General features: G+C 42.6%; 1 protein-coding gene across 4 annotated transcripts in view; it reads left to right on the forward strand.

Annotated features, from left to right (window-relative positions):
- The window catches only part of LOC135974786 (queuosine-tRNA galactosyltransferase-like), a 77,045-nt gene extending 68,114 nt beyond the window's left edge, over positions 1-8,931 (forward strand). Inside the window, exons 6-7 of one of the 4 annotated variants that reach the window (XM_065563367.1) lie at positions 1,107-1,193; positions 2,021-8,931. In XM_065563367.1, coding sequence (XP_065419439.1) covers positions 1,107-1,193; positions 2,021-2,032 — 99 coding nt within the window. In that variant the 3' untranslated portion in view covers positions 2,033-8,931. Of the gene's footprint in view, positions 1-1,106; positions 2,001-2,020 lie in introns of those variants that run through there. The other 3 variants (XM_065563368.1, XM_065563366.1, XM_065563369.1) reach the window with 3 other exon arrangements.
- Positions 8,932-12,606: the final 3,675 nt, after the last annotated feature.

A 12,606-nucleotide genomic window follows, 5' to 3' on the forward strand; every position in this document is an offset into this window, starting at 1 on the left:
ACCTCTTATCAGATAAAGATATGCATTTCCAACTTACATTTTTAAATATAAATAATTTAAAATGTTATTTGGGTAGTGCCAACACTGTGCTTGGCACTGTGTACTACCCTAAAATCTAGTTCCCATCTCACAGCACTAACAGTCTAAAGGGCAGAAACACAAGAGCCAGGACAGCAGGAAATGCAGAGGTGGAGGGATAACTGTGCATCTGCATCTTGGTTTTTTAATTAAGTGAAGCTATACATTCTTGAATGAAAAGACCATGGTGGCTTGGGAGACCGAATCAGACACTGCAGATGAGCTCAGTGCACATTACATCCAGTTGTTTAGGTTTCTTCCCAGAGCTCTGATTCCAATGCCCCAATGAAATAGCTGTGAACAGTAAGGTTTTCTGCTACTTGGATGTGCAACATCTATCCCACTTTGCTTCTGGAATTTCAGTGTCCAATAAGGTCATGACCCATGGCTCTTGAAACTAGAGGAGGGTTTTCCTGGGCTGTCTGCATTTTTCACCCTGTTGGAGTTCAGCTACACAACACACAAATGTGGGTTAGAATAGTTATTTGAGTCTGGAGTCAATGCTTTACTTACAAATCCTCCTTGCCAGAGGATGTTGTGAAAACCAAGACTATAACAGGGTTCAAAAAAGAACTAGATAAATTCATGGAGGATAGGTCCATCATTTGCTATTAGCCAGGATGGGCAGGGATGGTGTCCCTAGCCTCTGTTTGCCAGAAACTGGGAATCGGTGACGGGAAGGGTCACTTGATGATTACCTGTTCTGTTCATTCCCTCTGTGGAACCTGGCATTGGCCACTGTTGGAAGACAGGATACTGGGCTAGATGGACCTTTGGTCTGACTCAGGATGGCCGTTCTTATGTTCTTAAAGGCACAATGGCTCCAAATGGAGAGAGACTTCCGCTATTAATGCTTACAAAGCACACAACTCTGATTTAAAGTTGAACTGTAAAGCGATATGACTCAGTTTTGGTTTGTCCCTTTACAGTTTCACTTTTGAGGCTTACTGTCTTGTTCATTTTTACTTATTGTCAGACCTAAATACTTAGTCACATGAGCGGCTCCTTTTCCTTCTTGCTTCTTACAGTCCACAAAATGGATTTCCTTCTGCCCTATTGAGGAAGGAGGGAGACCTGTAGCACAGGCTATTGCCTCATGTGATCTTACCATTCAGGTAAATCAAAGATCTAGTTTTCTAGTAAGGGAAATAGGAGGTTTTTAATTTTTTTTGTTTTCAAAAAACCTTCATGTTTTTTCGTAAATGGTAAAAGATGCAAACTTTAGATTTTTTTGGGTGCTTTTTTTCATTTCACCTTAAAAGCTAGGTGCTGTGGCAACACTGGATATAGAAATGCTATAAACAAAATAGAAATTTTTGTATAGTAGTCTGCATATTATCCAAAATTCATATCTATTTCTCACAGCCTTTTCAAGCTCTGGGAACAAATGGAAAGATGCAAGTTTGTTTATTTCTATCACAAACAAGAATACTATAGAGCTGCCCTGCTTTTCATCTTTGCAGCTGTTTTATGAATGAGTTGGACACTAAGGGCCAGATTTTCAAAAGAGCTCACCACCCTAAATCAGGGTCAGATTTTTCAAAGGGCTCAGCTCCCACTTAAGCACCAAAATAAGTGGCCAGTCTTTCAAAAAAGTTCAGTATGTTGGGAACTGAGCCTTTTTGCAATCTGGCCCCAGTTGTGAGTGCTGAACACTTGAAAGTCTGACCTTATCTCTTGACAATCTGGTCCCATGAGCCTAATGCTGCTGCTGTTCCATGCATAGAAATCCCACTGCAGCTGCCAGGTGGTTGGGTAGAGAATGCTGGCATATGACATGACCATAAGCAATAAAGTACAAATAGTTTGATAGAGCTGATATAGTCTGTCTATCTCTATGGTACTTATCTGACCCCTATCACTGTATCTGAGTGCCTCACAATCTTTAAAGTATTTATTCTCTCAACACCCCCTGTAAAGTACTATTATCCTTGTTTTACAGATGGAGAACTGAGGCCCAGAAACGCTAAGTGGTCACACAGGAAATCTGTGGCAGAGTAGTATGGCCACAGTTATTTCTAAGTGCCTGTTGAATAGAGCCAGGTGCTTCTGTCTGCTTCAGAACTGGAACACAAGCTCAAAGATCCCAGAGCTCATGAAGGGGAAATGACAGCCAGTCACAACTCTCCTCACCTTTGTTGTGAATCCACAAAAAGCCCCTTCCAGTGACCATCATTCATCTGGTGTATCACAGGCTCTGGGATATGAAGTATGATGAGGGAAGGGGAGAGCCTGAAGGACCCCTGCTGTACACAGCATGCTCCCATGTCAACATGATAGACTTCTACAAGTGCATGTAAAGGCTTTTGAAATATAAAGCATAGCTATCTTAGTGAAAATCTTCAGGAGAGTGGCAGAATGGCTCCTAAGAGAGGCAGTGGAGGGATTTGGGTGCATCACAGAGGGATCCTGGGGAGTAGGATTTAGAAACTGATTTCCTAGGAATCTTGGGTTCTGGGATTTGAAGGCCATGCTTCCTGAGTGAGGAAGGATGGTCTCATAGTTTGTGCATTAGTTACTTCTGGGGGAATTCTGCGTCACTGTGCGTGCACAGAATTCATGTCTCCCGCAGATTTATTTGCCTCCCGGCAGAAAAATGACTTTCTGATAGAGGAGCAAAGGAAAACTGCAAGAACAGTCACACACCACTCCCTAGCTGCGCAGGTACATCATTTCAGGTACCCGGAGCAGCTGGCAGAGGCAAATCACTGCAGGGCTGGGGACACTCCAGCCAGTGGCTCCTATCCTGAGCCAGGATCAGCTGCTAATCCCAGCTGGGCTGGAGGCAGGAGAGGATAGGACTTCCTCTTCCCCTGCAAGGAGTAGCTGGGGCTGTCAGACCCACCCCCAGAAACCTCTCCCAGCTGCAGGAAGCTCAGCATCCTCCCCTGCTTTCTGCCCCCATAGCTCCTCAGCTGCAGGGGGAGGTGTCACTGTACAGGGAGCTGCTCCTCCGTCCGCCCAACCCCCGTGCATCTGGACCTCCCATACTCAGACACCCCACCAAGCCTCACCCTGTACACCCAGAACCCCCCTAGCTCTCCATACCCAAACCCTGCCTCTGGACCTCCCACCCCTGCACTCAGACCACCCCCCACTGAGCTCCCTGCACTCAAACCCCAATCCTGATGAACCCCACCCCCTGCACCATGCTGAGTCCCCACATCCAAACCCCCATGCCACTGACCCCCAATTAGCTTCACCCAGACCCCCACCCCATCAAGCCCCACTCCCCCAGTACCCAGACAATCCTGCTGAGCCCCAACTACTTTCACCTGGAAGCCCCTACAGAGCGCCATTGCTCCTGCACCTCCCCCCCAACGAGTCTCTGTGCATCCAGATCCCCAACACCTAGACCCCCCCCCACTGAGCTGCCTTCACCCAGATTGTCCCACACAGATTCCCCTTACCCCACATCTGGCTCCCTCGACATTAAGCCTCTCCTCACTTGGATCCTGCCTGGTTGAGCGAGCCTGCCTGCCCCACACCTGGTACGCCTGGCACAGAGTGGCAGGGCCCCAGGGTGTTTCTGGGGCAGCCCAGCCTTGTGCTATGTCAGGGTCGGGTGCAGCCTCACCACTAAGTCCGTTTCCTTGGGGTGGGAGGTGGGGAGGCTGGAGGATGATCTCCCACCTTCATGTAGCCAGTGGCCTGTGCTCCCCACTGCCGTGCTGGAGTCTCTGCATTTATTTATTGACAAATAAAACTTGCAGAATTTTAAAATATTGTGCGCAGAATTTTTAATTTTTGGCACAGAATTTTTAATTTTTTGGTGCAGAATTCCCTCAGGAGTAATTAGCCTAGGACTTGGTACACCTGGGTTCAAGTCCCTGCTCCACCACAGACTTGCTGTGTGACCTTGAGTTAGTCACTTAGTATTTCTGAACCTCAGTTTCCCCCCTCTATAAAATGTGGATGATAGAGTTGCCCTGCCTCACGGTTGAGTATTGAGGATAAATGCATTAAAGATTGTGAGGTGCTCAGATGCTACAGTAATGGGGGGCCATTGAGTATCTAAAACTGATTTTCCTGGTCTGTGGGTTTTTTTGTAAGAAGGGATGATTTGGCCCATAAGTTGATTCATGAAAGAGTGAGAGAGAGAGAGAAACATGTTTGTGCTAAAGAGAAGTGGAGCAATAAGAAGTGCCACATCGGCATAATTTGTGTTATTTTTAATTGCTCAAAAGTTCTCAAATGATTTAATCTATACTTCCTCCCACCCTGTTTTTTTTCCACTTGAATGTGCAAGGGAAAATGATAAGAGCTGATACGATGAAAATCAGAAGTTACTCCCACTATGTATCATATTTTAAAAATTTCTTCGTGAACTATTGAAAAAGGTTATGGCACCTAAAGCTTTAACTGTCACTGCTGAAATGGCACATTCACCTTTATGCAAACCAAATATGTGAGGAAGTGATGTAGATATACCCCTGTATTTCACTAGAATAAATTTCCGGCTTATACTGTGTGCTGTGCATTTTGTTTTTAAGCAACCTTACATAGGCAACAGCTCTTCATTCCCTGTTTTAACCAATTTTTATTTAAAGTGGAGGTCACTGAGTTAGTGGAGGCAGATCACTTTAACCACCAGTTTTGAGTTAGCCTGGGTACTATCTTGAACTAATGTGTGTTAGCAGCAAGTTAAGAATTTATAATACATGGACTGTGTTTACTAAGCCATAGTTAGATACGTAATTCACTGCTGTGACTTTAGAACAATGTACTGTGACCATTTTAGAATGTTAGTACACGAAACACCTGATTCTCTACTCCATTACATCTGTTTTAACACCACTGAAGTAAATGGAGTTGCAGTGCCATAAAACTAGGTGTAATGCAATGGAGAATCAGATCTGTGACTTAAATTCTTATTATCCCAATTAAAATACTTGTCCAGACTCCACTCTGTTACCCTGAAATGCATGATTACATCAGACCATGTAATCAGTAGGCTAGTGTCTTTTCCATAAAATATGTTGCTGTTGTGTTTTTGTAGCATGAATTGGTATTTAAGATAGAACTGAATAAATATTTTGTGTATTTAACATTTCTCACCCATCAGTTCCTCCTGTTGCTCTAAATTATAAATGATCTTTGGTATCTTTCTGAGCTGGCATCTGCCACTTTGATGTTTAAGAGTTAAAGTACAACATAGATGCAAGTGTTTCTGCTGTAAAATGATGGATCTGGGCTGTACAGCAACAGAAAAGATTCCTGTATTTTCCTTTCCGGCCCAATGTATCTTCTCTCTTCAACTCCTTTTCCCCATGAATTTCCATAGCCTTTTAATGTCAGCCAGCCAGATAAATGATTTGTTCCTTTTGCAGCCAACATTACTACCTCTTTGGGAAGTCAAATAATTTGTGCAGTCTAGTAAGTTTCCACCCGGGATCTGTAGTACATTGCATCTGTTGTGTCTAATTCATTCTCCACTTCACTGGCAAGCCACTGGAACATAAAGTTACCATTGAAATGGTAAATAACTAAACAAATGAAATGCTTAGTCAGTTGAATTAAAGCTTGTATTTAAAAGTTTAGGTTGTTGAAACTCTCATATGAATCAAACCATTTCAAGCAGAAAGAAAATGAAGTACTGTATGTGCTCTGACAATACTTAGTGGAATTAGGACTTTAAGTACTGAGACTGTTCGTAATAATGGGTTATGTCTCTTACTTGCTGGGAGTCTAGTTGGAGGCAAACAAGGGATAGTGAGGTTTTAGTGGAAGGTGCCTTTTTAACACTAAGTAGTGAAAGCAGCTGTAGTGAAGCAGGATTTGACTTGAATTTAACAAACTGAGTAAATATTCAGGGAAGTGAAAGTAGAAGAACCCTGGGGAATGCCGAGGGTGGGGGTGGAGAATATCAACCACAAAATACTTGATGCTGTGCAATATGTTGAGGATGTAAAAGGAACAACTTATATTTTGCTTTAAATAAGCTCATTTTGATTGAATGAGAGAAAATGGTTAAATGGGCCACACTTTTTAGCAGGCAAAATAGAATGGCAGGGTTGGTTTGTCGATATCAGTATTGTTTAACTCGTGGTTTATATTATTATTTTATTTATTATTTGTGTTCGTCATAGCCCCTAGAAGCACAACTATGGACCAGGATGCCATTGTGCTAGATGCTGTACAAACACAGAACAAAAAGACAGTCCCTCCCCCAAAGAGCTTACAGTCTAATTATGAAACAAGAAACAACAGATGGATTCAGACAGATGAAGGAGCATAATGAAACAGTATTGGTCAGTATGGTAGGCTGTCTCAGCATACCCCGGGCCTTACCATTGTGAAATTTTTTCTTGGCGTGGAAAAGGAGAGTTTTAAAGAGGGCTTTGAAGGAAGATAATGAAATAGCTTTGTAGATGTTTACGGAGTGCGAAGCATGAGTAGCAGCACGGGAGAAAGTAGAAAAGTGCATGTTTGAATATTTAACAATTGGCAATGGAGGCTGGCTTCACAGGCTGATCGGAGCCAGGAGTCAATTTTTTGACAGTGAATGATAGATTGTAGGCAAGGTGGAGATAGGCAGTGAAGGTCCTTGAAAGTGAAGACAAGTAGCTTACGTTTGATGTGATAGAGAAGGGGGAGCTTGTGGAGAGATACAAAAAGAAGGGTGACATGGGTAAAGCAATAGGATAGGAAAATGATCTTTGGGGAGCTTTCTGAATGGATATGAGCAGGGCACGATTGTATTTTTCAAGGCCAAAGAAAAGGATGTTACAGTAATTGAAATGTGAGATGATGGAAGCCTGGATGAGAGTTTGAAAAAGCTGTGTGGATGAATAGGAAAGGTCTTATAGATATTACGCAGAAAGAATCAGCATGATTTAGATATAGCCTGGATATGAAACTAGAAAGAGAAGGGGATCAAGGCCAGAGCCCTGTCAAACCCCACAGAAAGTTGGAGGGCAGATGAGGAGGATCTTCCAAAAGATACACCAGAGGAGTGATTGGAGAGTTAAGAGGAGAATGAGAAGAGGACAGAATCATAGAAGCCGAGGGAGGACAAGATTTCAAGACGAGGAGCATGGCTGATGGTGTCAAAGGCGGCTGATAGCTCAAGGATGAGAAGGATGGAGTCCTCGTTCTGAGCTTGGGCTATGAAGAGATCATAAGAGACTTTGGAAGCATGATTTGAGTGGAATTCAAGGGGCAGAAAACAGATTGGAGAGGATTTAGGATGGGATTGGAGCAGAGAAGCTCCAGACAGACATTGTAAACAGCATATTCAATAAGCGTAGAGATGACAGGGAAAAGGGAAATGTGGCAGTAGTTAGAGGGGCAAATAGGGGTCAAGTGTTTTTTTGTTTTTTTAAAGATGGGAGAGACTAAGTCATGTTTGTATTGTGTGGGGAAGGAGCCAGAGGAGAATTAAAGATTAAGAAGAGTAAAGGAGAGTGTGTGTGTGAGGGAGGGAGAGAGAGAGAGAAATCAGGAAATGAAATGGGATTGGGCAAGTGGAGGGATTAGAGGAGGAGAACAAACAAGAAACAGAGGAAGAGGAGGATAGAGTTGGAGGAGGGGTGAAGGTCGCATCATATTTTGTCAGCCTAGAACTAATGGCTGGGACAGATAGGGCAGTGGCACACTGTCATTGCGATGTCCTACTGCCAATAATGGCAATAGAAAATAGAATCTTTATGAATTAAAAGTAAAACAATCGATGCTTTGTCAGAGAGAAAAAATTACTAATCATGAAAACATTCTAAGGTTCTCTAGCTGAATGGATTCTTTTGTGTAATAATACTCTGTGCATTTTACTGACAGACACACTGCTCACCTTGGGTGTACAAATGGAGGGCTGTGCCAGATAATAACAGGTGTCCTGCCCCGAAAGGCTTATGCGGAACCTGTTATTTGTCTGGCATAAACCATTTATTGTAGCGCATGTGCACACTGGTGGCACTATATAAATAATATGACATGCTGACTCTGGGAGAGAAGTCCTGCCACAAACCTGCAATCCTTCAGCGCATGTGTGTTGTGCTACTGAGATGACCAAGTCTCAAGTGAAGTTTTCTTTTTAAACACTCTCAGCTTCCAGGTCTCTGTATTTAGTCTTCTGGCCAGTAGAGTTATACTGATGTGTCCAGATGAAAACACATTGGTAGGCCAGAATGTTATAAGACTAAGCGGTGACTTGCCTTTATAAGGCTTTAAAATCCACGAATCTACCAACTGGTAATCATGAATTGTGAAAAGAAATCTAGAGAAGTATTCTTTACTCGAAAATCCCTTTATTAAATAAATATCCAGACAAACTCAAAATAATGGTTGTTTTTTGGTGGCCCTGTGTATTACAGTGCTGTAACCTGCAAGCTTGGAAAAATTATTTAAAGGTGATTTTTGCGAGAATTTAAGTTCTGTTTGTCTAAAAATGGTTGTCCCATTATTTTAAGCCGTAAACAATTATGAATATGCACTCTTCCCAATGTACAGTACGGGACTCCCCTAATTTATTCTATTGCCTCTGCTTAACCATTGAAGTATCAGGTACAAAGCAAATAAACTTTGTAGAACTTACAAAGAGAATCATTTAATTTTTAGCCTCAGACTGGACTTCTTGGTCAGTCAGCCTATCCAGGATTTTTAAATGGAAGACAGCAGACTATCTAGGGAGTAAGTAAGTACATCTTGTCTGCCTGGACTGGAATTCTGGTTGTCCCAAATGGTCAGATAGGATGTTTCATAGCCTAGCTTTTAGTGGTTAACTTGCCATTTCCATCTCTTTGTGAATCAGCAGTACTTCAGTTAAGTTTTTCTTGTTACACCAAGAAAACATTAAGTAGGGGGAAAAAGCAGTCTGTAAAACCAGAGATAAATTTATCATAGTAACTTCATATATTGGGTTTGCAAATTTTCTGGCAATGGAAAGGCAAAATATATTGAAATTTGCTGTTATGTGTAGGCTTTTGCTGAATTACTTCTGAGGAGGCTACTTTGTGTATTTTCTTAAACTTCCTCACAGTGCTTGTTTAATTTTTTAAACAGGAAACCAAATATTGATTTTTGAGTGCTTGCAGAGATTGAATTTATGCAGGAGATTTGTGCTGGCAGCAATGTTTCATTAAGTTAGAAATTAAGTGACCCTATGTCATATTTAAAAATGTGACTCACATTTTGGTTGACTTTAAGTTCATAAGCAGAAAAAATGCAACATGAAAATTCATTGCTAAACTTGCAGCATCATTCATGTTCCACAGAATTGTATGACGTCATATTTTGAAAGAAGTCTTTTTTTATCAATTCTCTCTTAGAGCAAAAGGGGAGAGATGATAAAAACAAATTTAATTGTTGTTTCCCCTCTTTTCCCTTTGCTTTTTGAAATTCACTATGACAGTGTTGAAGCTCAGGGATCAAATTTTCAAAACTACGTAAGTCCCATTTTCAAATCAGGCAGTCAACTTTATGTGTGCAAAACTAACTGCTGTGATCACTGAGCAACACCAGTAAAAGTCATTGTGGCTTGCAGTACCACGGTTGCAGCCTGTGGGAAGCAAATCTGAGTTGTGTGTGTTAATTTTATTGTTTTTGAGGGTTTATTTACACTCTAGCAGAGGGAAAACTGAATGGAAGCTGGTATAAATTTCCTAACTTCACAATAAACTAGACATGGTTCCTTGTATGACATCCATTTGTTTTACATTTATGGCTGTTATTGTTTTCCCCCCACACATTTCATCGTATTCTGTGGCTTAGTTTGACATGGAACTGCTAGTATTAACTGTAAAAGTGAGACAGTTTCATTTTGATCCACATTTATTACCATCAATCAAAAATTATTGTTATTAATCTGACACCATCCTTGATAAGAAGAGGGAAAAATTGATTGCCTCTGGCTTTTAAGGGAAAAAAGCGTGAACGAGCAGTGAGGGAGGTCATGGATTCATTTTACCTTTACCAAAGTCAGTGTAGAAGGCTCTGAAGTGCTAAGGGCTTCACCATACTCTGCTGATGACTTCACCCCCACTAAGGAAACTTGGTGGAACATGGAGCTGCCTGGTGTTGAGGGGATGGAATTGAGATAAGTTCAGTGCATATTACAAAGTTGAGAAGGAGGGATGAATGGCAAATACCTAACAATTCACCCTCCCTATAGGTTGGTTTTGGTCGTGAGCCTGGTATTGTAGTAGGTGGTGATGACAGCAGAGTATTCCAGGGGGCCATTTTCAGCTGGCACCAGAGATACTAAACTTCAAGGAACCCGGAAGTACAAAATAACTTTAAAAACAAATGAATATGCTGAATGACCCTTGCCTCTCACAATTTAAGGTGTTCATCTTAATCTTCTTCAGATAACAGAGTTCTTATAATCTGATTTGCAGATCATAATTAAGCTTGAAAGAATTAGTTTTTTTATCAGTAAATGTCCAATTAACCATACACACACAAACCGATGAAAAAATATATTAATCTGTAATGATCAAAATTTATAGATAGGTAAAGTTAGAAAAATGCTGCTTTCGAACTTTATTTAGAGTGAAAATCCAGTGTTTCAGACTTGTGAATTAGGATTGTTACAAATAGGCTAGTGAAGGAATAGTAAAAGCAGGTGTGATTTGTTGCTTTAAGGATATTTACTTCAAGTTTTTTGACATGTGATGTTGAACAATTTGTGTTTTAGGTAAGAGAGATTTTTCTACCTGATTCTCATTCTGGCACTGTAAATTACATTACACCCACTTTAAGGTCCCTTTACACTGCCAGAGCGTGATATAAAAAAGCCTTAGTGTAAATGGCAGCCCCAAGCCCTTTGAGGATCCTGACAGGTATAATGGGGAAATGACAAATGCGGGGGATTCAGGTAGCAGACTCAAGGGCCAGACATACATTTTAGAGCTGAACAGTCAAATTAAAACTCTCAGACCTGGGCTACACTACGAGTTTAGGTCGAATTTACAGTGTTAAATCGAATTAAGACTGGACACGTCCACACGACGAAGCCCTTTTTTCGACTTAAAGGACCCTTTAAACCGGTTTCTTTACTCCACCTCCAATGAGGGGATTAGCGCTGAAATTGGCCTTTCCGGGTCGGATTTGGGGTAGTGTGGACGGAATTCGACGGTATTGACCTCTGGGAGCTATCCCAGAGAGCTTCATTGTGACCGCTCTGGACAGCACTCTCAACTCAGATGCACTGACCAGGTAGACAGGAAAAGCCCCACGAACTTTTGAATTTCATTTCCTATTTGCCCAGTGTGGAGAGCACAGGTGACCACACAGAGCTCATCAGCACAGGTAACCATGCTGGAGTCCCAGGATTGCAAAAGAGCTCCAGCATGGACCGAACAGGAGGTACGGGATCTGCTTGCCATATGGGGGAGACGAATCAGTGCTAGCTGAACTCCGTAGCAGTAAACGAAATGGCAAAATATTAGAAAAAGTCTCAACGGCCATGAAGGACAGAGGCCATAACAGGGACGCACAGCAGTGCCGCATGAAAATTAAGGAGCTAAGGCAAGCCTACCACAAAGCCAGAGAGGCAAATGGAAGGTCCAGGGCAGAGCTGCAGACATGCCGCTTCTACGCGGAGCTGCATGCCATGCTAGGGCGTGCAGCCACCACTACCACAACTGTGTGCTTTGACTTCATCAATGGAGAAGCACGCAACAGGGAAGCGGGTTTGGGGTACGAGGAAGATGATGATGAAGACAATGAAGATAGCGGAGAAACTGGTTTCCCCAATAGCCAGGATCTGTTTATCACCCTGGACCTGGAACCAGTAACCCCCGAACTCACCCAAGGCGTGCTCCCAGACCCTGAGGGCGCACAAGGGACCTCTGGTGAGTGTACCTTTTTGTAAATATTACATGTTTAAAAGCAAGTGTGTTTAATGGTTAATGATTAATTTGCCCTGGCAATCGCGACTAGTACAGCTACTGGAAAAGTCTGTTAACGTGTATGGGGATGGAGTGGAAATCCTCCAGGGACATCTCCAGAAAGCTATCCTTCATGTACTCCCAAAGCCTTTGCAAAAGGTTTTTGGGGAGAGCTGCCTTATCCCGTCCGCCATGGTAGGACACTTTACCACGCCAGGCCAGTAGCATGTAGTCTGGAATCATTGCATAACAAAGCATGGCAGCGTATGGTCCCGGTGTTTGCTGGCATGCAGACAACATCCATTCCTTATCGCTCTTTGTTATCCTCAGGAGAGTGATATCATTCACGGTCACCTGGTTGAAATGGGGTGATTTTATTAAGGGGACATTCAGAGGTGCCTGTTCCTGCTCGGCTGAACAGAAATATTCCCCGCTGTTAGCCACGTGGTGGGGGGGAGGGGTGAAGTGATCATCCTGGAGAATTGGGGGGTGGGGAGCGGGATTAGTTGGGTTTGTGCTGCATGTTAACCCGGAAACCGCAGCCCCTCCTTTTACATTGCAAACCCATTTTAAATGGCCAACCCAACGGGTGCTTGGTATGGGGAATGAGGGTGCTGCTGTTTGAAACCATTCCCACATGTTATGAAGGTTAAAAAAGCCAAAAGACTGTGGCTTACCATGGCTGCCTGCAAGCCAAATT

This window comes from Chrysemys picta, chromosome 12, assembly GCF_011386835.1.
Source record: "Chrysemys picta bellii isolate R12L10 chromosome 12, ASM1138683v2, whole genome shotgun sequence".
Lineage (NCBI taxonomy): Eukaryota > Metazoa > Chordata > Testudines > Emydidae > Chrysemys > Chrysemys picta.